The 25,848-nt window shown below is 40.8% G+C and overlaps 1 protein-coding gene across 5 annotated transcripts in view; it reads right to left on the bottom strand.

The window, feature by feature from the left end:
- dlgap4a (discs, large (Drosophila) homolog-associated protein 4a) overlaps positions 1–25,848 on the bottom strand; it is a 96,192-nt gene that overhangs the window by 8,471 nt on the left and 61,873 nt on the right. The window contains exons 3-8 of one of the 5 annotated variants that reach the window (XM_051949286.1): positions 14,572–15,864; positions 13,949–14,184; positions 13,540–13,617; positions 12,816–12,963; positions 11,046–11,292; positions 72–499 (exon numbers count right to left, since the gene is read on the bottom strand). In XM_051949286.1, coding sequence (XP_051805246.1) covers positions 72–499; positions 11,046–11,292; positions 12,816–12,963; positions 13,540–13,617; positions 13,949–14,184; positions 14,572–15,783 — 2,349 coding nt within the window. In that variant the 5' untranslated portion in view covers positions 15,784–15,864. The remainder of the gene's footprint in view (positions 1–71; positions 500–11,045; positions 11,293–12,815; positions 12,964–13,539; positions 13,618–13,948; positions 14,185–14,571; positions 15,865–25,848) is intronic. The other 4 variants (XM_051949288.1, XM_051949290.1, XM_051949287.1 and 1 more) reach the window with 4 other exon arrangements.

The raw sequence follows: 25,848 nt of genomic DNA on the forward strand, positions 1-25,848 counted from the left end.
GAAACTCTCCAGTTGGTTTTACTCGTCTCACTGTAGGACTATATTCCACTACATATCAAAGACCAACTTACCTGAATTCCAATAGAGGACAGTTTCCTCTTGGGTGCAGTTGGGGGCTGCTCTAGGGTGATACTAATGTTCAGGGTGTCATTTTGGGGCTGAGTAGATGTTGAAGTGGTGGTAGTAGCAACAGTGCTGGTAGGAGGGAGGTCACGAGGGGCTGGAACGGGAGGTACAGAGGCTGCAGCAGGTGCAGGGGTTGTAGCAGGGACAGGGACCGGAGGAGGTCGGGTGACCTTAGCCAGGCTGCCCGTGCGAATGCTACAGAGACTGTCGGAGGAGTTGCTGCGTCCCGACTGGCTGTTGGCCTCACTGCCGCGGTCCTGCTGGTCAAGGTACGTGTCTTGAGCTGACTCTGTGCTGCTCTGCAACGTTACTGAGATGAGGGGCTTGGAGGTGGTGCGGGGTGGGATTGGAGGGGGAGCCTTCCTATTGCCGACTGCAATCGGAAAATAAAAATTAAAAAAAAGGAAAGAAAACAGAGGTTGGAATGAAAAGCTGGCACCTTGTCACTTCAAAAACAAAGCAGAGAAAAATAAAACTGCTACTAGACTGAAGCCAACTGGTGCCAACCATATGCCATAACATCAATCCATTAACATAGGCTATCTGAAAAACAAACCTGCACTTTGCCCTTATTGCTGCCTCTATTACGCAGTGTTGAAAGCTACCTCTATGCTCCCTGTAATGCATTTCTCCTGGTGGTTGTGTTCCACTGACGTCAGTCTGTCTCTGGGGATCTTCCTTTACATGCCACACCTTCACATGCCTTTTACTCTGGGGACTGTCAGACAGGAACAATCCACCTTCCATGCTAAAAGCCCTTCAGCCTACCAAGCTGGAGAAACTATGGATCCACAGGAACTAAACCGGGGGCAAGCTGTCTCTTTTGCACTCTTCTGCTTTTGTTTTCACTGGATCTCAGAAACTGCAAAGATTAGTCAGTCAAATACACCGTTATCCTGTTATTTTGTATTTAGTGCTGCATGACACATTCCAATAAATAGTACGAGTGACCGACACACAGCAGGAAAATGAGAGTGTAAACTTGATTGGTGATCTGCTAGGTGTCTGATGGTTATTCATTTGTACTCCAGAAAATAACAGGGACCAAAATGCAGGTATTTCAAACTGTCAGTTCACTGGGAAAATTCCTTCGGGTGTTAAGTGCCTGCAGGACGGCATTTGTACACAGCGTTTTAAATTACATGAATACCAGGTATTTAACGGCAGTGCAGTACTCCACCATGTGTGACTTTCTATGCTGTAATGTGTACAGTGTACTAATCATCATCAATGTTCTCAATGTTATGACTGATAGGACTTATGACTGCCTATAGATAATGCTGATAGACTACAATTCATTAATTGGCAACTTCAGCATCAACATGCAAAAGTAAATGATGAACAGAATATTGCTGCTTCATCTTTTCAGTTATCAAATCAAATTAAAACTGAATTATTATTAAACACTCTACTTTGACTTACAGTATCGGTTTAAATCAGGGTTGAGCTACCAATGCTCACACCATATATGGCACCTTTATAGCATGGTTTCATATGAACTGTGGATCCACAAATTCTTTCAACAGAAACTCAAATGAGGCCTAAAAGTGGATTACCACTGAGCAAAGACAATCTGACTCAGGGAGAAGGAATGGGACTGGTGCCTCTTTCTCTGTAATCAGTCTGACTGCAGGGTTGTGGTGGATGATACAGAGTGAACTACAGTACAACAGCATGAGAACCCAGGAAAAACCACAGACTTTCTTCAAGAATTTGGGGGATGGATGCTATTTAAGCTGCTTGTTAACCAGAAAAGACAGTAGCAAATATTTCCATGTAATTACTGCATTTACTGACACACACATGATAGATGAAATAATTTCTTTAAAATTATGCGACCAAGTAATTCAACTCTCACCAGTTTGGATCAATAATGGAAATGTACTGTTTATTCTCTCCGGTAGCGGTTTCAATCTAAATAGCAACACCCTGCAATTCTGAGGGCGCTGCACTTCCACCATCAGCCAGTGACTCACAACACCAGTAAAGCCCTCATTAAATCCCACCAACATACACAAACATGGCTGTGGAATCCGCTGCATGCAGTTCATGTGTCGATCTTGCAGCTCTGGTTTGCAGAGACAATCTGCCCTCAGAAATCCTGTCTTCCCAGGGGACTAAAGGGAACATTTATTCCCAAAGAAAGAGACACTTCATGCAGTACTTATAGCACAGATGCATGACGTTCGCACAGCTGATTTATGTGCCCCATTAAATCCCGAACCTCAACACATGCCTCAGTTGCGTTTATTGTTTCTACAAGTCTGCACTGTGTCTCTTTAACACATACAACGCTAAAAAGTTGATCAGAAGCCAAAAGTCCATCACCAGTTACTGCACCACACTACTCACTCAGTTCTACAAAAGCACAATTTACGAGCCACAACAACCGATTCAGACTGTTTAGGAATATTTCGTTATAGTGAAGGAGACGATTTCAGATTATTCACACTATTAGCAAAGACCGCAACCCCTTTTGCTGTCCTTTTGCGATATGTGATGTCATCCCTGACTCCATTCTCTCTCCCTATGGGGCACAGTGCCACAAGGTGATGGGTGAGCTTTCCAAACCTTGGACCTCCGGGTTAGAGCCAGCTGATGGCCTGCTGAGCCCTGTACTTTCACTTCTTCAGGCTCTAAAGGACATCCCACTTTCAATCATCACAGGTCTCTTTACAACTATCAGACACTGACCAGAATGCATGGACAAATAGGAAATGTTAATGTGTACTTGCTCCATCAATCACTCTTTAAAATATAAGTGCACATTGAAAGCTGAAACAAACAGACATTAGCATGCTTTACACACACTTTGTGTACCAGTGGAATAACTGTAGAGTGCCTGCTGCAAGCAACACTACTGAGGTATGGTTTAAAATAAAGTAGAATGGTAAAAACTGACTTTCCTTAAAACATTTTTGGTGACTTCTTTGTATCACGAAGCAGCTGAAAGTGCAATATGAACACATCATCACCAATTAGGCTGACATGGCAAACATGTCAGCAAACAATTGCTGATAAACACATCTGACAGATACTAGCATTCCTTTGGAGCAGTGTTTCAGGCCACTTTCACACGTCTAATATTGTCTCTGTTGACTGCATTTGTGGTCTCTACCAACTCCTGAGAGAAAAAGAGGCTCTTTGGCTTCCAAATGCTCCACTTTTTTTTTTTTTACTAGCTAGCTGCTAACTTTGTCTATCTGCCATCTGGAACTGAGCAGGTAGAGTACAGTAGTTTTGCATGGGCCAAAAACATGGCTGTGACAGTCATGATGGTGAATCAAAACAGTAAAATTCCAGGCTGGACACAACAACATGAGGAGTTGCTGACATAAATCCTCTTTTGAGTGTCTGTAGGTTCATCACTGTGTGCATTATATCTTACATTGCTTTGACATTTTCATCCGCGTAGTCCACTCCTTCTGCGTATTATTTGCTTTTTCTCTTTAATTTAAATCAATGTGAGTCTATCATTTTACTTTTATTTTCATTTGTGTGTAGGTTTTGTATTGTTCCACTAGCAGTAACATCAATACCAATATCAAGTCTTTTTTTTCTTCCTGTCTTTATTAAAAATTTGATATTGACTAAAATAAACATTACTTTCGTGATAAGTTGTTGAGCTACATCGCCCGGCCCTACATTTTCATTACAGAAATACGTGCATTTATCAACAAGGAGGTGCAGTGAAAAGAGATTCATGTCAACTGTGTAAAGAGCCTTAGACTAAAAAAAAATAGTAGTATTTAATTTTTTTTTTTTTTTTTTTACTTGATTCATTTTTCATTGCTAGGCCAACTATTGAGGGAAACACGTCTGCTATGCTAACAGAGGAATGTGACTGAGAACCCAACTGCCAAGCTGACAAGTAATGTGGACAACAGCTGTCTATAAATCACTTATTTGAGGGGCCAGAAGGCTGTCTCTTACTCTGAAAACAATTAGGATTATTTCCACAGTTGTCAACACCACTATGATGATCAAATAATAACTAAATTGCTTCACTTACGAAAGCTATGCAGTCTCTGGTCCATAATACACTCTGGTTCCATCAGCAGGTCTGTCTAAGGGCTATCAGATGACCACTAATGGGTCTTCCACACCATGCTAAAACTTCAGTGTACATGTCTGACTATTTTCAGTGCAGTGTACTGTCACTATTAGCGCTTTTGTTTTGTATGTTTTTTTTTAAAGTACAATGAGCAAAAATGGGCCACAATGGGACACTGATTTAGGTCTTGATTACTGCTGAGCTCATTCTGGAGTGTTTTTAACTAACAGAGGAGTGTGTTAATTAGACCGCAGAGTGAACTTAAGAGGACACAGTGTGGTTCCGCATTAGTTTCCATTAAAGCATCAAGTTCAATAAATATGAAAGCAAAGTGCACACCAAGTCAGTATTGTAGCCTATTGTGGATGAACCTTTGTGAAACTCTGGACATGAGCCAAGTATGATGAAAAGAGGCGGTAGTGGAAGCTCTGGCCAAGATTAACCAGTCTTACTGTAAGATAGTACAGCAGGCTGACAGACTGTGGGAGTCACAAACTGAAAGATTAGACCAAGACACATGGCTGAGCATGACTTCTGAGAACCACATTAAGCACACAGAGGGCATCATTCAGCAAAATGCTGTCCATTTAAATGTGCTCAGCAAGCGAACCAAGGCTCAATTTACTGGATAAGCTGGCTTTATCATCTTAACCTAAGAATCTATTTCATGTAGCACTGAAAACTCACTTTCAAAATACTATACATTTGAAAATATTTGTGGGAAAAGAGCAGAAATTACAAATATATTTACATAGGGAACATTACAACAAAAGGATCTTAGACATCATAACAGATGACTTTAAATCTGTGGTGAAATCCGTTAATGACAGGTTTTCTTACTGTCCACCAGGCTTGAATACACTATAGGTTTGTACAAATTTGAGTCGCTGCAAAAATTTAAATGCCTATTGATGCCAATTGCTTTCCACTTTTCATTTCACTGTTGCTGCTAATTATTGCTCCATTAAGTGATATATATTAATTCTGTGGGCACAGTTTCAAGATTCAGATACAGAATACGTGCTGTTTCCCCAACAGACTCACAAATAAAAGCAACCAGCTCATAGGTATGAGTAAAGACACAGCAAATCACTGGGTAGGGCAGAAAGACTTCATAACAAAGAGCTATCTGTTGGGACAGACAGACAGGCACTCAGTCATTTAGCAGACAATGCTGATATACTGATATGGAAACGTTAACTGCTTACACAACACACAGAGTGGAAGAGTGACAATACCAAAAAATTGGCAATGAAAACAAACAAGCTATGTCTTCAGTAATGCTGGAGTGACTGGTTCTCCACAACTACAGATTGTATCCCAAAAGATTGACTCGCCTATAGAAGAGATATTCAATTTAAGACAAAATCCAAATAATTTTGTCTAACTTTTACACTGCTGGAGAATCGGTTTGCGTGTTCTTAGGCGACCTATAAACTGGTATCTGCAAGACCTCCTTTGGTTCACTGTCTGACCTGTTGGACTCTGGCAACAGTCTAACAGGGTTAGAGCCTAATCAGCTAAAGACACGTGGCAACGGTCTCCAAGCTCAAATCTTTCCTGATGGGATATTTTTCAAGGCAGAACAGTACTTTTTTCAAACTCTATATATGACTCGTGAATAACACCCAGCTAGGGATAAGGGAAGTAGAATCCCATAAAATCCAAATTAAATAAATGAAACAGCTTGAGTTTGCTCAGGCTGAAATACTCACGAGTACCATGAGTACAAAATCTGTGAGGCATGCAATGTGTCTTATCATCCAAAACCCCAGCAAATATTCTTTACCCTTAATCATGTGATCCATAAGATGCAAGAAAATGATGACAATACATTGAAAATGCCACAACCATCACAATGATGGCAGGTGAAGCCTCAGTTTCTTAAGTTTACTACCACTGAAGACACAGAAGAGGAAATCAGAAAATCCTTTCACCTGAAAAAGTTGAACAAAATATTATTTGTTCCAAAAATTACATAATATATAATTAGTGAAAGTGTTAACATTTACTTTACAACGATCCACTCAACAATTCATCGACCAGTTATCTGAGCTCTGAAATGGATTCTTAAAAACAAAGCCTACAAATAAACATATCTTACTGCAATAGACAAAATGTGTCCATCAGTATGCAATAAACTCAATAGTATGATGATAAATAAAATATGTTTTTTAGTATCTGGAATAACCATTTTTAATCTAAAATAAATGCTTCTAGCAATGTTAAAGCAGCTTTCAGATAAGTACATGCCATTAGTGCAGGAAATGGATTGGCCTTTACTGTCTACCCATGTTAACCAACAGCCCTGCATTCATCATTAGGAAGCCTGTCTGCTGCTGACCTTACTGTGAATCTACAGTTGCTTCGCCCATTCAGTCAAAAGATTACCTCATCAATGAGTGTGAGAGAAAGAGCGTGTACTGTGGAGGATGACTCACTGTCTATCCATGGTAATAAGGACACACCATGTCTTTTGTAATGCAGTTCTGGATATAATGAACACGCCTTGTCACTACAATGAAGCTTAAAGGCCAGTGATTATGATGACACCCAGCAGCCTGTTTTCAGAATTTAGCCAACATACAAAATAGTATAAGTGAACTTATCAAAGGGATGTAGGTAATGTTACAGTGAGTGTTTGGCTCTGACGTTGCAGTCATTTAGTGTGCACATCCTTCTTGTGTCAGGTGGTCCGCATAAAAGCCCAGTGAAGTGTCTGAACTGCAAAGCACCACATAGTGCAGGAAGCTGATAAATTATTGATTGTGTCCTCAGGTCTTAAAAGATGGTAGGTAGGTAGCTACTGAATAAAAATGGTACATGAAACTGGACCAAAAATAGCCACTGCAGTAGTGACAGCTGAGGCAAAAATCAGAAAGTAGATGTGTAGAGAGACACTAGCTACATCCCCTCACATTCAACGGCATTTAAAACAGAAGGAGATATTTATGTAAGGACATAAAAAACACCTGCTGTACAAATAAGTGTCAGTTTTGATTGTGAATTTAGGTGGGCTGATGAGTTAAATGTGATTCACAGCTTCCTTTATGACTCCTACAGTCACATGTTGAGTGTGTGGTAACAGAGAACTGTTACTTTACTTCACCTAACAGCTAACGATAATCCATGACACCAACCAGCTCGATTTGGAGCAGTTAACATAGAAATTATGTGAATCTTGACCGCTTTAAGGGACGCTCAGTGCCTGTAAATCACAATTTAACGACCTCTAAATAAACTTATTCGGCGCAGTACGATCCCTTTGTCACATAGTGCATTAGCCGGTGTTAGCTAGTAGCAGACTAGTTGGTTAGCAAACTAGCCCGGCACCGAGGTGTCCATGCCCGGCTGTTGACGCCTCGGCTTCTGTTAGCTTCTGCTGCTAACCAGTGAATGCTCATCGCGGCGTGCTACCACACAGGGCATTTAACGATGAATAACGTTAGCCCGAGGCACTCTGCTGTTCATATGAGCGCCTCGACAAAGAGATGGCTTTTTTGCCTCATTACCACCACCACCACCCTGACGGCAGCAGTCACACTACTGCCTACCAGCCTCGCCTGCTGCTCTCAAACAGCTCCTATTAAGGTTTCATCCCCTTTCTTCATCCACGTTAGCTAGCAAGTTAACCTACCACACCACTAGCTACCGTTAGCTCGCTGTTGCTAGCGAACCGACAACAGAACATTAACGCCCAGCTGGGAAAAAGGCGACAGAAATCTTACTGTGTCGTGGGCGACTGGAAAAATCCTTATTTTCTGTTCATTCATGAAACGCACACAAGATATGGACGGGCTACGGTGTCCTGCCGTAAGATACACAACGACGCTGTGAAGAAAAGATTTGTAGTACACGCCCTTGACGACGAGGATTGGAGTCCACGTTTTCTCCGTAACTGATTTCTGCAACCGATTGGACAGTTCTGGACCTGGAGCTAATCGAACACGGAGGTGATTGGTTTAAGTCTCGCTGTAACGTTGACCATGAGCGTCTTCACGGTAGGTGCGCTTCATTTGGTCTGTGACGCCGCGGGAACAGACTGAGGTCTAGACGTAAAAAAACAACCATCCACATCCAGCCGACTGTGAGCTATTGTTACCCCAACAATGGAGCCATAACTGGAATGAACCATTTCCCCTCCAAACACCATGAAACATCTTATTATAACCCAGGTATCAACCCACCCACTCCCGTAATAAAAAAGACAGCCAAAAGACTCTCCTCTAGGAATATATAATGAGATATATAGAACATAAATATGTGATATATAAACTGAATATAAGCCTATCCTTCTACTCATGTTGATTTCAATCAATATCTGGAAGGAACTAGATAAATAACAGCAAACGTTCTGAGAAGAATATAAATACAGGCATTTCCTATATAACATTTTAATACATTTAGAATTATCCTGAGACATGTAAATTGCAAGTTATACCGAATAGAAATATAAAAGCATGCAATATTTTATTCAATTATATTAGTTTGTTTTAACATACTAAACTGAGGAATCTCTTTATTTAGCTTGCTTTATATTTTTCGTTAAAGTGCTAAAGGTTTTTAATTTTTATCGGAGTTATTTGCATTCTTATTATTGGAGCCTTTGCACTTAATAATTTATCTCATGTGTAAACCGCTCAGATTTTAGCAACGTTTAAGTCAGTGCTTTAGATGCCTTTTCGTTGTCATTTGAAGAAGAGCCTGACAACCTGACTTCATCTAATAATTTTATGTACATTTGTTTTTATTATAATGTTTTACTGTGTTTATTGCTCTGCTATTTGTAACTGTAGAGCCCATTAGTTCCACTCCAGTTGTTTTAAGTGTACTTTATAATTTAATAAAGAGACTCTGATGCTGATTTTAATTGGTGCCAGGTAATAGTATGAAATCAGAACTGCAGCTAATAATCATTTTCATTACTGATTAATCTGCAGTTCGTTTCCCTATTAATCGACTGATCATTTGGCCTATAAAACATAAGAAAACAGTGAGAAATGCCCCTCACAATGTCCCATAACCTCAGCTGGCATCTTGTTTTATATAGTTCTGTCTGACCAACAGTTCAGGAAGACCTTGAAATGTTACAAGTTCTTACGTGTGATTTTTTGGCTCAAATATTACTTCAAGGATTATCAAGTCCTATTATCAAAATAGTTGCTGATTCATATTGTGTTTAGTGACTAATTAACTAACCTTTGCAGCTCTATTTGAAATAATAAACCACACCTATACGGAAGTATTTGTTGTTCCAACACACGCATCTCTGCAAGAGAACAGACGTAATGAGGCAACCAAGTGCATACTATAATGAAAACGATAATAGGCAGATTTGGAGTGGGTTTACAGATCAGAAATCACAAATCAGTAATGAGTCACACATCTGCTACACACAGATATGAGGGCGTTGATGTCGGCTTGTGGAATGTTGTCCATCTCTTCCTGAAGAGTTCGGTGAAGTTGACAGACATTACAGGGGACAGAATCAGGTTATCAGACACGACCATCCAGATTACTACGTGGCAGATTGTCTGTCGTACAATACAGTCTGAAACAGCTTCTTAGACGATAAAACTGTGGGCATTGAACTGTCTGACTAAAGCACTAACTGACATGACAGCATCCAGCAGCCAGTTCTTGTCTTTCCCTTGTCATCTGTGGCATCGTGTCATTTTTATAAAGCTGCATTTTAACGAGGCCTTTATATTCAGTGGTCACTGGAGCGTCTGGTCACGCTATCTGATCATTGTCATTTAACCAACAGAAATTAGATTTTTAAACTTTTCATTAAGTCGGAAAAGAAGACCATTAGTGTGCTGCAATTCTGTTTTTGTTCAGTGTGAATATATGCTTTTCATAAATAAAATTTATGGTGTTTATGATTTGACATCAGACATATATAACATAGAACTACAAGAAAAATAATAACCTCTCATTACTTTTATTTGCAATATGTAGCTAATGCTTCCTGATTGTATTTCATGATAAGAAACATGTCCTTCAAAAACAGGAGTGGAGTTTAAATTGCTTCATACATTGACTGCAAGCAAAATGAGTACTTTTGAGAGAAATGACTGGTACTTAACTTCAACACTGCTGCATATTTCTCAAAATCGCTCCAAATATTCCAGTCAGTCAGCATTCATTTAAACTCAAAGCCATAACAATATGATTTGTTTTATTTTTTTTACGTTGAAATATTTGTTGTGTCTCAAACAAAGACTTTAAAAAGCATCTCTAACAGTGAGATGCTGGAGACAGTATTACACACATTTCCCTGGAAACAAAGCATTTTTGACAAGGACAGATAATTATACTTGTTTTTTTTTGACATTGAATAAGCGACGCAGTGAAAAAAAAAACAGTTGTTAGCTGAATGGAGAGAAATTTTTAAGTAGAGTAGCTGTGATTATGTGAAAAATGTCAATCTCCTCTTGCATTCATTTGGTCTTTCACAAGAGAGCTGTTCGCAATATTGAGCTGCTGCTGAAACATTTAGTTGTGATCTTTCACTGTTAAAGCAAGTGGAGCAACCTGTCACCAAAAATCCTCATTAAGAGTTGAATGTAATTTTTATTTAAGAATACTAGCATTGTGGGAAAGCAATTGTCTATGTAGTATTATCAAGAGTAGCAGGCTTATGTGTACTTGTTTTTTCTATCAACTAAACAGAGATTATTAGTAGGTGTACTTTAAAAGACAGTAGCCTACGCTTTAAATCCTATATGTTTCCTTTCTGTTATTTTCTGTTATAACACAGAGTAAACAGATGTCTGGATATTATTTAAGGTCAAGTATTTCCTCCCTCTCAGCGAATGCTTTTTACAGTCGCTAAGACGAACCTCCTCTCACTGGTACTCACTGGTGTTGGAGTTGTAGCTGTAGCCTGCGGTGGTGGGCGGTGGTGACTCTGAGTCCACAGAAGCTGTATCTTCATCCTGGGAGCAGCCTGCCTGGATGGCCCGCAGGTAGCTGTGGCTGCGCGACCGGAAGCATGTAGGCGCAGGCAGATCCAGAGCCTCCACCGCCTGTGATTCCCCCTCGCAGTACGGCACCGAGTGCCCACAGCCCTGCCCGCATACCTGAAAAAACGTGTGCAGACTCACACGCTGAGGGCAGAGGGCAGACTGATGAACAAGCATTTAACAGATCTGCACTCAGTGGTGGAAGAAGTACTCAGATATTTCATGACAGAACAGAAACCTGAAAATATTCAATTACAAAATACATGTCATGTATTCAAAATTCTCCTGAGGTTGCATTAAACAGTGCCTGTGTGCGCTTATAAAACTAATGTGTAAATAGCATTTTACTGTTTGAGCTAGTTATACCTGCTTTATAAGACATTTAGGTAGTCCAGCGCAGTGGTTACTGAACTAGAGCTTTGTCCTATTTCCAGACACAATAAATCTGTCCCCAAGTGACATGATTGATGGAGTGGGAAAGAAAAATCATGAAGCACTCTACATGAGTAAATGTATTTTCTGCCTCATGCTATACCTCTAAATCAAAATCTAGGCCCCTACATTTCATAGGTAAATGGCGTGGTGGCATCAGTGCGGCATGGTGTTAAACTTCAACACAAACAAGAGTGATTGTTTTATTCATAGTGCAGATACAATATAAAAAAGTAATGTAGCGTCGTATGAGTCGCTCAGAATAGCTTTTCTCTCAATGTTGCATGGGTTTGTGTTGTTACTGTGTGATGGGAATAAGCAGTGACATTCGGCATCATCTGAAATGTTTGATCATGCGACATGAAAGGAAGTAGAAACGAGCAGTGGTAGTTATTTTTATGTTTGGCATTTTAGTAGCAAATATGAAAGTGTCGAGTTGTGGGTGGTACACAAACATGATAAACTGGTCCCTGACTCCAAATACTGTATAAGTAAGTATCAAAAAAATCTTTTAGCTTGATTGACTCAACCTTCATCTTAAATGAAATTGAGTCTCTAAATCATTATTTGATTAATATAAAACCTCCCCTGTTGAAAATAGGGACGCCATTGCTTCTCCATGAAAGGTATTCCTGCCTCAGCTGTTGATGGTATGCGATTCTGTATCCCAGTCTAATTGTGCTGATGAAGATGTACAACAAGCTCCCTCTCAGGGAAATGTTCCACTTTGACATTCTGCAAATGCTCTCAAGCTTCTTTTCTATTCCTCCTGCTTATTCCCGACTGGTTTATTCATGTACCATCTCTACAGTCTCAGAGACATTCATTAAAATTTCCTCTCACAGTAGCTTCAAAACTTAAGGGTTGTGCCAAAGTATTTTTTGCAGCTTCTCTTGTGATGTTACCCTTAAACACACACAAAATTATGCAATTAGTTGTTTCTAAAATGTACGCTCAGGTACCAGTTCATATTGCATCATCCTGCAATATATCTCACCTACAAGAGCGTTTTAATGCAGTTTTATGATGCTGGTGAACTGCTTTACTCAACTATGCGTAATAACAAAAGCACCACTGACATTTTAATGCAATGAAGTTCAACAGTCACAGATTACTATCACTCACATTAGTATTTACTGATCAACAGCAGACGCATGAAATAAAAAATAGTCTTTGCCAACAAGTAACAACAAGCCACAGTAACAGCAACACATTTGATAAGGTGAAAGACTTACCTGAGCGGTGGAGCCTCTGCCCAGTGTAGCAGAGCATTGGCTGAAATCATTGTTCCTGTGGCGTGGAGGGGCCTCCAAGGGGCTCACCAGGCAGTCTAAGTTATCAAGGCTCCGATTAGTGGACAGCTCTTTCAGCGACGGCAGGGAGCTGTGGAGGTGAATGTAATAATCAGCCTCTCAGAAGTCAGAGACTGGAATAAATGAGGGCTGTGTTTAATTGATGATATCCAGGAAAAACTTTAAATCACATTTCTGAAAAGTTCCCCTGGGTATTTTAAAATTAAATACTACTGAGATGTGTGGAGAGTGATATGTGCTTTAAAATAGCAGCACAGAGGAAATAGTGACTCATGAGCAAAACTGCCAAATACAATTTTATAAATATTCCTCATTAATTGATCCTAAAAATTCATTTCCTCTGTTCTGGCTGGCCAATATGGCACTTGGGTGTTAGTGAAAATGTGTGTGCACTAAGCAACAGCGTGTGCTGGAGTGATTTCCGAGAAAAATTTGCATGTTATGAAATCAGGGCTTGAGGAAGCAGGTGAGAGTAGAGTACTGACACGCCACTCAGGGTACCTGCAAGGTGAGAGATGGAACTGTGGGCAGAGAGGAAAATTACTGGGAGGGTTAGACGAAAAAGGTGGTGGGTAGTGATGGGTGGACAAGTGAGGGTGGGACGAGGGGACGAGGGCCATACTGCCTGCCTGTGGATGACACTGACCTCAGATGCTGCATAGAGCATGCACTCTGTAGAGGAGACCACAGATAATCCTCCCGCATGAGAGCGTAGCAACGAGGCCTGTCCGTGTGGATGTAGGGGTAAAACACATGGCAAACAATTTCACCTCCTATTGCTTTAGCAGCAGATAAATATGATACTGTGTGTGATTTCTTGCCCCCTCTTATTAAGCTGCATCTTATTATTTGTGACAGGATGCTGCCACCTGCTGACTACCTCTGAGGACATAAGAAAAACGACTCTTCCCACAATTATAACAAATGCTCCTTCAGTGCCTGTTTATGCTTTAATGACGGTAAAGTACTAACTGAACTATGGCAAATCAATGAGCATGATAATCAAGGTCATAGTTCCGGTACTATGTATAGATTCTCTACGCTATGGGACTTACTTGCGTGGAGGTGGCGGCGGCTGCTGCTCACTCAGGGACTGCTGGGTGGCCTTCAGGTAGCTCTGGCGACGAGCTGCAGATTTGGGGGAAGGTTTGGGGCTTCCCTCTGAATCCTCACTGTCTTCTAGGTCTCCCATAGCTTTCACATAGCTGCCACTACGCATCCTTCGGCAAGGGATCTCCGTTCCTTTGGCCCGTCCGCGACCCAAAGTTCCTGCCCAGTCACCAAGAGGGACCTGGATTGTGAAAACACACACATTGACACAGTGTAATCTGATCGTATCCTTTATTGAAACTGAGTGTATTTTACAGTTTGCATCAGATTTCGTTTGTGAATCTCCACAGTATGACTGTATGCATGCGCAGCAATGGTACATGAAAAGAAAATGTGACTAGAATGAATGTTATGATTTGTGAGAAAAATCTATAAATGTGACTGAATATGAACAATGAAGATAAAGCATATATGATCAACAGAATGAGAGTCATTCTTATCAGATTATCAGCCAAAAGGAAGTGATGTGCAGTGCTTAAAACTGACCAATAAAACCACTCATCCTTAGAGAAATTATAACGAAATCCATGCAAACTTACAAGGAATGATGATGAAGATGAATACTCACTGGCCCTCCTACCTGAAGGAACTGTTGTGTCAGGTCTTGATGGCATGACTTTGATTTAAGCAGGGTCCTGTTGACCGTAGCAGAGCCCTTCTGCAACACTTGCCTGGCCTGGCTGAGGGTGAGAGTGGACCAGGACCCCCTCTTCACTAGTGTGTCATCCTTGCTTCCCCTAGTTCTTCCCTCCTCATCCTTGGATCCTACCTGTGTCGCTTGGCATGCCAGAAACTTGAGGTCACTGCTGCTTTTCGAGGTCTTGAGGGTATGTGCAGAAATTGTGTTGTAGCCCTGTGGAATATGTCTGGGAGCGGCTTGGCTGTCTGACACCGCTCTGCCAAGAGTCATCATGCTCAGCGGGTTGCGGTAACCTACAGCAATAGTGCCAGCTTTGGTAGTGTCAGTGTCCAGGGCATCATCTGAGCTCCAGAGGCCTAGCGTATTAGGCCTAGGTCTCTGCTTTGGCCCCTCAGTCTTAGCTCTGTCTTTACTCTTGCTCCTGCGGGTTGGCCTACCGCCATCGTCACCACTTCCTGTACTTCCTCCAGCAGAGCGTCCGTTTAAGCTGCCTTTGATTGCAGAGTTTTCCAGAGACTGTGACTTGGCGAATAGCTTCTGCACAGAGTGCATCAGATGGCGTATACGTCCTGGACTCTCACTGCGTTGCTTTGACATACGTCCTCTGTGGAACTGCAGCGTACTGAAGCCATCACGGTGTAGAGGCAGGTGCCTCTCCAGCTGATCCAAAAGGTTGGTAGGCAACCGATTCATCTTGGCTGCTGCTGCAGAGGAGATGGTGGCCGATCCACTGGTGATCATAGGAGCACCAGTCAGGCCCAGACCCAAACCCATACCCATAGACAAGGAGGTGGATAGTGTACCTGCCCTGCTGCCCTGTCCAACTCCACCACCACCAGCCACACGGCCCTGGGAGCAGTCGACTTGGTCAGTCTGGGAGGTGAAATGCAGACGAGGGAAAGTGCTGCTGTTGGACATCTGGCTAAAAGGCAGCAGGCAGTCAGGGGTCAGGGCGGTGGGGCTGGTGGGGGGGCACTGGTGGAGATGGGGGTCCAGAGTGCCATAATGGTTTATGGTGGGGTTCAACAGAAAGGTGCTATGAGGGTCAGAGGTCAAAGGGCACAGAGGCTTCTGTTGGCACCCCGCTGGTTCACATGAGTCAGACAGGTGACGACTGCGGTTGGCTCCTAACCCTTTCATGGTGGCTGAGGTGTTTCCTTAAAACATTTCTCCAATCAGTGCAGATCTACTGACCTGAAGTGTCCTGCAGGATCTACTGTCCTGCAGTGGGGAAAGATGAAACACACACAGAAACAGTCCATTTAACATGCAGTTCAAACAAGGCAAACATCATCAGGAGGGACAAGAGGCACCCCCTTTGCCATCTGGTCGATGGTATCTCCCCCCTTGACTTGCTACAAACAGATCTGAGTAACCACTTGTTCCCCAAGCACTTATTTTTAAACAGGCATCAATGTCCACCCCATTCAAATCTGTTGCAAGGTGCGTGCTATGGGTATGCGTTGGAGCATGTTTAATGCTGATTTGTTTGTTGTGATGAAATGGCATGTGACTATGCTGCGAACCAAATTTCCCCACAGGGACAAATAAAGTGTTTATCCAGACTGATAGTTGTGTAGAAGTGAATGAAAAATAAACTCTAACAACACTTCTGGGCATATTCCTGTCACATTGTAGTTATTTTCTCTGACTGACCAGCTTTTACTCTTGTTTGTTGCCAATGCACTAACAAGGAATGTTTAAGAAAAATGTGCCAGCGTTTGTGTCTTTATAGAGATTATACTAAACAGTGCATGACAGTGTAAGAGCCATTTGTGTACAATATAAAGCCTCAGAAGGGGAGCTCTACACATCTATACTTAAAACTAATGAACACATTAGAGTTAGAGCCCATTTAGAAGTGTTTCTCCCTGTGTGTCCTTGGATTCTGAGAGCAGTAACTGAGCTAAAAAAGACATTATAGGCTGTCTCTGCTGTGTGGTGCATTTCACAAAGGCAGCATAACACAGCAAGCAATCTGGAGAACAGCTATTGTCCTCTAAAGTGAGTTCCCACATACAGTAAGTTGCTGAACACAACAAACCACCAGGTGGCGCAGCAGCAGCAAGTGCACAAAGGACAGTGATTGCCTTCAGGGAAAACATATACACACATATAGTATTTGGGTCTTAGAGTACATTTTAAAATTAGATTGCCCAGGTTTAATTGATTCTATGTTTGTGTAAAATAATAAAACAATCACAGTCAGTGGTAATAAAGTTAGTATATTGTGAATTAAGTGATTTGGATGCTACATAAACAGTTTCTCTTTCCATCACTATCTCCATCATCTGTCACTAAACATGTAAACGCAACACAGAAATGATCCATAACAGTGAAATAAAAAACAAACTGACTAAATCACATTTTATTCTCAGTGAACAGGACAGCCTTTTCAGGTTACTGTATGAATTGTTCCACCAAAGCAAGTAACAAGACAGCCTGAGGCCCAATATAAAACATCACAGTGATGTACAGCCTGCAGGTAGAGCACTGACAATGCATAGGAGAGCGATTTTGTGACTCATACATGCAAATGAGTTTTATATTTAAGAAGTGCTATTTGTTCCAAAGCAGGAAATGAACCCTCATTTCCACAAATCATTTTTGGTGCTTCGCCATCCTCCTAAATCTACTTACTGTGGTATGAATTGTGATTCCTTCTTTTCCAACTACAGGGAACAATAAATCTTCCATATTGCTCTCTCGCAGAAGAATTCCGAGGCAACGGCAAATATTTTACAGTTGCATTTCAGTGGTGTCTACTCTGGCTACAAGCAGAAATAAATGCTGAATTCAGTCTGGAATAAAACATCAAACTTCGCTCTAATGTCCCTGTCATCCCTGGTAACTGCCAAGTTGACAGCACTGATGTATAGCTAATGGCAATTTCCTCACTGCTTCTATGGGATATCACTAAATCTAACATGGCCTTCTAGTCAATACTATGTTTTAGTTTCCACAGCAAATGCAATAATTGCTCTTAATACAGCACTTGTTTTTGTCATCCACTCCAGATGATACGTCTTTGTCATAAAGCCAAACATGACGGTCTGGCTAAGTGCCTCAGTGACACATCAGAAGGCTGACCAAGAGCATAAAAACACACACATTGCAGCACAAATAAGGTTAAGAGGGATATTTTAGGCCGACTGTCTCGTGTCCTTCTATCACAGATGTTCTCATTCTCAGAGCTCACTATGAACATACAGTAATATTGCATCAAGGTTATGAAAACTCATAATTCACACAACAGAAATCCATGTTACATTAAATTCCCTCTAACAGATGCTGTCTGTATCAGAGTGGAGTGACTCACCGATCAGTCAATGGTAAGAGCCCTCTCCCACAGCAAGCATGAAATCTTGCCTGGGAGCTGAATGTGGAACGTCAACTGCACACATTTTCATTCCTCTGTGTTGGCTTGCCACTTCTTACATCTCTCTGACCTCCCCATACACTCTCTACAGTGTGAGAGCAGTCACTTATCTGAGTTAGTGCTCCTGGACGAGCACAGCAGCGTGCTGACAAATACACCGACGTTTTACAACGCCACAGCCTGCTGTAATTCATCCACCCAAGCTGACTGTAGCCCCACGTGCTCACGTCCTGTAGGCGCCACTGCTGACAAACTGACACACACCTACACACTGACACACCAACACACACTGACACGCGAAAGAACGTGCTAAATCGCCCACCCACCCATCCACCGCACCAGCAAAACCCTGTCGAGTGTTGAGCATCGCAGGGGCAAGATGAGAAAGAAATAATGTTCACAGTTCATGTAGTTCTGTCGCAGGTTCAGTGCATCTGCCTGTCTGTGTGATGGTGGCCAGCAGGCTCCTGCATAACTACTAGGTGAATGAATCCTTGGACTGCATGTGATATTAGCAGATATGTGCCTGCTTCACGCACACAACATAGAGAAGCAGCGACTGACTGCGTATCTTGGAGAATCTCACTCATTCACACAGTGACAAGAGTCTCTTTGACTTGCATTTTGTCACCTGCAGCATCAAAAGTGTAACTACAAATGAAAAGTGACAACAGTAACTTGTTGTAAAGGAGTTTAAACAATTATCAGAACATACCTGGGGCTTTACATGAGAGGTTCATTGTAAAGAGATGTTTGTGAGTTTTAACGTGGTATATTAAAAATGCACTTTTACAGAGAATGTTTGGATGAAAAATATGCAGAAACGCACAGACAAAAGACTGAAATTAAAACAAATGATTCAAGAAAATATCTTGTTCAGGCTGAGAGACAGAATGTTACAGAACAGTAGCTTGTATTTGCGAGTTTTATCAGCCAAAAAAAAAAAAAAAATCAGAAAAAAGCAAAATGATCACATCTTAATTAAAGTCTAACCAGAAATTAGAGTGTTGTTTTAAAATGCTTAAACTATAACTTAATTTACAGCAATATTCTTAATTACCATGTTTTATTTATGAGAATTTTTAGTTTAGTTTATTGACCTTTCAGCATTATTACCAATTCATAAAGACAATGGATAATGACAATAATCAACTGCATTTACTAAGTGTTCCTCAAAACAGAGTTGAAAATGAAGACAAAAAAAATCAGCACAGTAAAATCTGAATAAAACCAGCACTCAGAATGAATTCTGTTCATGTTTTTCCATCAACACTCTGTGCTACATTCTACCAATGGCAAACCACATAAGAAAAAGATATGTCGTTTTATCAGCAAAAGCCGATGAAAGAATCACTGTCTATTCCCTCTACACTCCACTACACTACAGTGCTAACAGGGTCGACAGAATAAAACTGGATGGTGGATTCACTAGAGCCTTTAAAAGCACAGGAAAGTCTCAAGCTTTAACATGTGTAACATGAAAAAAATCTTCTTCTATGGAGAGACAAAGCAGTTCATAAGAAATGTGCAGAGAGGCGGGTTCATCCACTGGTATGAACCTCTGTACTATTTATGTACAATACAGAAAACACATTTAGACTCTTATTATGATGAACTACATCTCTGCTTTCTTTTGGCCATTTGGGAGCAGCGGAAGCAATCTGTAAACACGACACTGACATATTCTCACCATTTAAGTTGATACTGCGAACTTGTTAGCAACCAGTTTCCTGTTAACACCTGTTAATCCGGCAGAGCAACATTATCATTCATTTGGAGAAGTGCCTCTGGCCACCTGACAAATTATTACTATTCTCTCCTTTTAGCTCTTTTTATCTCAACTAACTTGTGAGGAAAATATCTTGCTGTTTAGTTGCTAAATGTTTCACTATGTTCGCCAGCTGGTGGCTAGCTGTGTGTGTGTTTGGTGCTGAGCAGGTAGCGTACAAAGATTCAAAGCTGCAGAAGCTGATGATAGTTCTCAGTGGCTTCACCAGTACTACTGTCACCTTTGAAATGAATCAGAATAATTTAATTCAGTACACAGACATATTGATTGTAGCAGCTTTAAAAACCTACCAGCAAAAATACGGTTGCCACAACAGTTACAAAGATCTGCCAAGCCAGCAGGAAATGGAAAAGACTGCCATTTAATGGACCGTGTGCGCATCTCTTTATTTCACTCTAATAATTTCAGCATTCACTGTGGAGGTTTAATAAAACAGTCAAATGGAATCAAGAGACCACTTGAGTCATCAAGTGAGTTTCACCTTAAATTTGAATAATGCAGTAGCACTGACAGTGACATCCACTTCCTCGGCACAGTAAACATGTTATGGTCTACTACACACTTACTGATACATTCTCCCCCAATTACTCTATGAAATGTGCCATTAGGAGATATAGAAACATGGCCTGGTGTCCTACTTTTATATATCAATGAATATCCAGTGCATTCAATCCCTTGCCAAATGGGTTCACACGATGCTGATGGAGCCTGTCTGCATTTGGCAGTAAACTGGAGTATTAAATCTGGTGTTTGCGGCAACATTCCTGTGTTGGTACAGCAGTGATGCTTTTCTTTTGGTCAAACAGTAATGGTTGGTTTGCCAGAGCTAAGGAGGGGAGCAACTGTAAAGACCAAACAGCAACTTCTGGGGCTGAGAAATGAGGGCAACAGAAAGTGCTGAAAACTGCAGTTCCTCAAATGGCCACTTGATGCTGGCTCCAAAAGAGAGTCAATCCCTGCAGACCCCCATGTTAAAATGTCCAACTTTATGGCAGAAATAAACATATTTACAACCTGGTACAAAAATGATTTTAGTTTCTGGAGCTAATTTCCCTGTCCACGACAATTACACAGGTGTGAATGTTTATACAACTCTTCCATCTAAATTGTATTACAGCTTAAAGTTATTCAATTTAATGGAATTCAGGGCACTTCAGTTAGAAAGGTGAGGAACCTAAAATATTAGATTACAGAGAAATATTCAACAAACTTAAATTTTTGCATTGAGCAAGCACAGAAGTAACAAAAACTCCCTTTCCACCACCAAAAAACCTCCAGAGGAGCCAGTTTCAGGGAGGGCAGCCATCTGGTTGGGGTGAACTCAGAAAAGGATAGTTTTGCATAATTAAGGTCACGGCTCCTTTAGTTAACAGGTGGGCACCGTCACCGGACAGAACATGACCCACGTCATTGCTCATTTTTGATTAGCTGATATTAAGGCATATATTATGGCTCATTGTATTTAAAGCAGTTCTCAGATGAACAATGCCAAATACACGTTTCTGCGTATTTTTGTCTACAGTATATGCTGGCACAGAAACAGCTGAACTGAATAAGTGACATTTTATTCAAACAGTGTACTTCATGTTCAGACTGCAACTCATCTATTAAACTAGAGCCAATATACTGGCTGTTGCTGTGTATTGCATGCGTGTGCATATGTCATTGTTGGCTCCGTTATGACGTTGCTTCACATGTTACTGTGTTGGAAAATCAAAGCCAGATGACAATTAACAATTAACAAGCACAAATGCTATCGAGGCTGCAGCTTTGGAAACAGAATACGTGTTCATTGTTGGAAGACGTCTGAGATTTCCAAGCACCTTGTAGTTATGTAATGTTGTTTTCCAGAGCTTCCTCTGAAAAGAAGAATAAATCCCAGCGGAGAAAAATAATATTTATAGCATCCTTTAGGTTATGTATCAGACTTGGCTGCTGTCAGGTTTGAGATATTTTTGATTATTATGGCACTTCAGCTGAAATTGTAATGAAAACATCAGTAAAGCATGGCATGTTATTTCTTATTCCTTCCTACAGAAATATTTGGTAATATTCCTCCTTTTATCATTTGGTGTCAATAATAAGATATTCTGCTTAAAAAAATATAAAGTCAACTGGACACAAAGAAATGTCACATCAGTTTTAAATTCTTTGTGATTAAAAGCACAAAGCTATCTACTACCTTAAATTAATATCAATAAAATCTCAGTTAAGTGGGAAAATACTGTCGGTTTTTGACTCTTCACAAAACAATGTGAGTGCCCGCAGAACAACCTGTAAATACCTACTAAGTTACCAAGAGCTTGAAAGAAAAGAGATGCTGAGTTTCAAGTTTTGCAGCTTCATCAGAGTTTCATTGCATCACTTGAGAGCAAAAGAAGTTTGTTTTCTAATGTCTTTAATGATGCTATGTGTTTTGTTTTTGTGGTAAATGTAAAAAAAACACAAGTGAATATATTCAGCAATGGTTCTTACACAGAGTTTTGCAGTTGAACAAATAGGGATGGAACTCTGAACATAAATGTACTTTGACAAAACAATCATCCTCACAGGGTCAGTGAAATTGGTGCTGCTTTGTCAAAACCCCCATCATTGGCCCGCTGGGATGTGATGTCACGTAGCCCGATGCTGACATACAGCTCCTGTTAGACCTACGTGAGGCTTGCTAACAAGCAGAACCAAGAATTGCTGGTCTGTGTCCCATAGAGCCACCAAGCAGGCCTGTTATAAATGTCTCCTGTAGCTGTTCACTTCCCCTGCAGCCTCCGGTGATGAGCAGAGGGAGTGGCGAGACGGTGAAGAAAGAGAGAGGTATCGATTTGGGTCTCGCTCCTTGTTCTAAGGGCGAATATACAGCTGCTGGGTATTGGCTTTTGCAGTCTCCTTCAGTAATCACCTTTTTTCCTCATTGCTTCTCCCAGTCATCCATTCTTTTTCAGGCATGCATCCAGCACATTTACACTAGAATCCATTGAAAATACTGTTTGCAACATGAATGGTGTCTTTAAAAAAAAAAACTTCATCAACTTATTTTTTTTTATTCCTGTTCTTATGTTTAGTGAACCCGTCTTTGTAAAACACAGAGGATTCAATAAAAAGTCACGACAACCACTAAAAAATGTGTCTGTCTTCCTCTGAGATTCCACAAGTACAAAGTCCATGTTTACAGTAATAACACTTAAGATGGGCTGACACAATCCGCTATCCCCACTGTCGAGTGAGAATCTACTAATAGCTTGTTTCAGTCACAAAGTTATGTCATCTGTGCTTCCTGTGGATAAAGCAAGTGTTATTTTGCACCACCTCGGGAAACCAAGAGCAACAAAAGCTAATTTCTGAGGACAGCAGGGCTAATCAGCACAAAAATCCTTCTCCAACTATATCATGCATATAACTAAGAAGGATCAGAACAAGGAGTTTATAGTTATGATTTTTAAGAATTTCAATGTTTACCTCCAATTAAGGCATTTCCTTAATCCTACTTTGAAATGCACCATTTATCTAGCTGTCACCTCAGCACTAAAGGATGTTTTAGCTCTCTACACTTCTTAGCCAATAAACAGAAATCCACCAAAATCCACCTCGAAAGCAAATTATATCCAGATTGTTTGAATCTGTGGAAAAACTTAAAATGACAATTTGCTGTATTACAGGGCTTATGTGTCCAGCAATTTCTTGGCTCGAACCAGCCGTCTCCTGGAGTCTCTACTGGTTGCTTGGCAACTGCCCAGAGACAAGAAGTATGACATACCAGATTTATTGTAATTACAAGTTTCTGGTTTGTAAATAACATTCATGTCAACTTGCAAGTTGTAATTACAACTGGGGAAACGCTGGCTTTTCTGAAAGCTGACAAAAGTGTGCGAAAACCAAATAAACACGGAAGCTTCACATCACCCAAAAACCATTATTTGATGTACGGTATTTTAATCATCATGCACCCACCACAGCAGTCATACAGACATCATAATGATGTAGCCCTCACAAGCTGGAAACATGGGAATCTTTCAAATCCAACTCTTATAAGATGAATGCAGGGTTTGGGTTACTGCAGAATAGTCAGCTGTCACGTTTAAGCGTTTGTTTGGATTAATTTTTAGAGGTGATGGCATAGGCAAGTTTTTCTACCTTGGGACACAGCCAGACAAGCTGTTTCTGATCTTTGTGCTAAGCTAATTGCTTCTAGTAGTTTCATATTTACTTTGTTAGCATAAGAGGACTATCAATCTCCTCATCTAATTCTCTCAGAGAAAGCTTTATTGTAATAAAGTGTAATTCTCAAAATGTCAAGCTATTCCTTAAACATGACCATCGCAAGAATAAAACAATAGCCCCATCCTCTCTTACGAGTTACAGTGCCAGAACACTTTATATTTTATCATGCCTTGATTCTAAACTGGCTTTTGTTTTTCTAAAGATTATCTGTGCAATTGAGTGTCCAGTGAAACAGCACAGAAACAAAGACATAACAGAGTCGTTCTGACAGTTTGACTGTATATATCTAAAAAACATTAACTTCAAACGTCATTTAACCTCAGGGCTGTAGCACAGACATTTTCTCTGCACAAAGGATTTTATTGCCAATTGTTCGTAAATCATATTATAAAAGAAGGCAGAGGTTGCTGAAAGAATGAACTACACTTAATCCGATGATTATAATGTGATCACAATAAAACTTTAGTGTTATTACAAGATGTATTCTTTCTCAGTGGGTGTACAGATGTTCACAGTTTCTTTTGGGCCTTTAAAAAACAAAACTTGTATATTTTAGGTTGAATCTTTGTTGGCCTGTATGAAAATATTATTCATGTTTGAGGTTGACGGCACATTGAAGTGTCAGCCAGATGTTTCAAATTCGATCTGAGGATCACACTGTTACTGTGGGACCTGCCACGTTTTGGTGTAGGTAGTTCAGTAAGACAATGTAGAAGACGGATGCAGTCCAGTAGATTCTACAATTCTACAATTCTACAATTTCATTTAGCAGACGCTTTTCTCCAAAGCGACGTACAACACAGGCAAGAATTCAGACATAAGGAAAAACCTTTAGTAAGTGCTAAAGTGCTTCAAGTGCGATTGGTCGAAGGTGTTGCCATCAAGTTGCAGAAGAATTGCCCCCCCCCCCCCCCCCTTTTTTTTTCAACTTCGTCAGCGCTAAAAAGTGCCGGGTTTTGGACCACCTGACTTATTCTACCCCTAAGGTGGAGTTGGATTAAGTGCCTAGGTGTTCTCTGAACAATTGAGTCTTCAATTGTCTCTGCAGTAGATGGGGTGTTTTACAATAGAGTGCAAGCTAGAGCAGCTGACAGCTTTCATAACCATGTATTTGCTGTAGGTAGACGCATAAAAAGCACCTGCTTATATTATTCAGTGACTGGCTTGTCAGGAAACGCTGTTGATGGCATGCAAGCACGCCTTCCAAAATCTAAAAGCATCTTCCTTTCACATTGTTTAACATGGGGGACGCTGTTTCTTAAAATGTGAAGCCTGCTGAAATATTCACAGCTCGTAGCATTTGCCGTTCATGGGATTCTCATCAGTGCATTGCCCATTAAAGTGATCCCACTGCAGCGCTCTCCCTTGTTCACCACTGCACACACTGAAGTGTAATTAGAGAGAGAGAGGTTGCTCATTTCCCTTGGGCCATTTACCATCCTCTCCCTACTGCTGCTGGTTCCTTTCTGCATGTTTTCATTTGGTAACATCTTGAGTTGGCACCTCAGCACTCCCCGAGCCCAAAGATCCACTTCAGAGATTCAGACTGAATGCAGGTCTTGGTGCTGCACGTAAGGGTTAATGTTCATGGTTTAGTTTAAAATAAAGATGACTTATTGTCTAGACATGCAATGATGTGTAAATCTTTATCACCACTTGCTGGTAACATTACACTATTTCCATGATTATATGTACGCAGATCAAAATCCGTTTTCTTGGTTTAATAAGGAAACATCTATTTTGGATTTTGAATATGAGCCTCTGTTTTTCTGTCTTCATAAAACAGACCTGTAGCACAAGCTGTAGGGCGGCTGTTGAGAGC

Source organism: Acanthochromis polyacanthus, chromosome 6 (genome assembly GCF_021347895.1).
Source record: "Acanthochromis polyacanthus isolate Apoly-LR-REF ecotype Palm Island chromosome 6, KAUST_Apoly_ChrSc, whole genome shotgun sequence".
Taxonomy (NCBI): domain Eukaryota; kingdom Metazoa; phylum Chordata; class Actinopteri; family Pomacentridae; genus Acanthochromis; species Acanthochromis polyacanthus.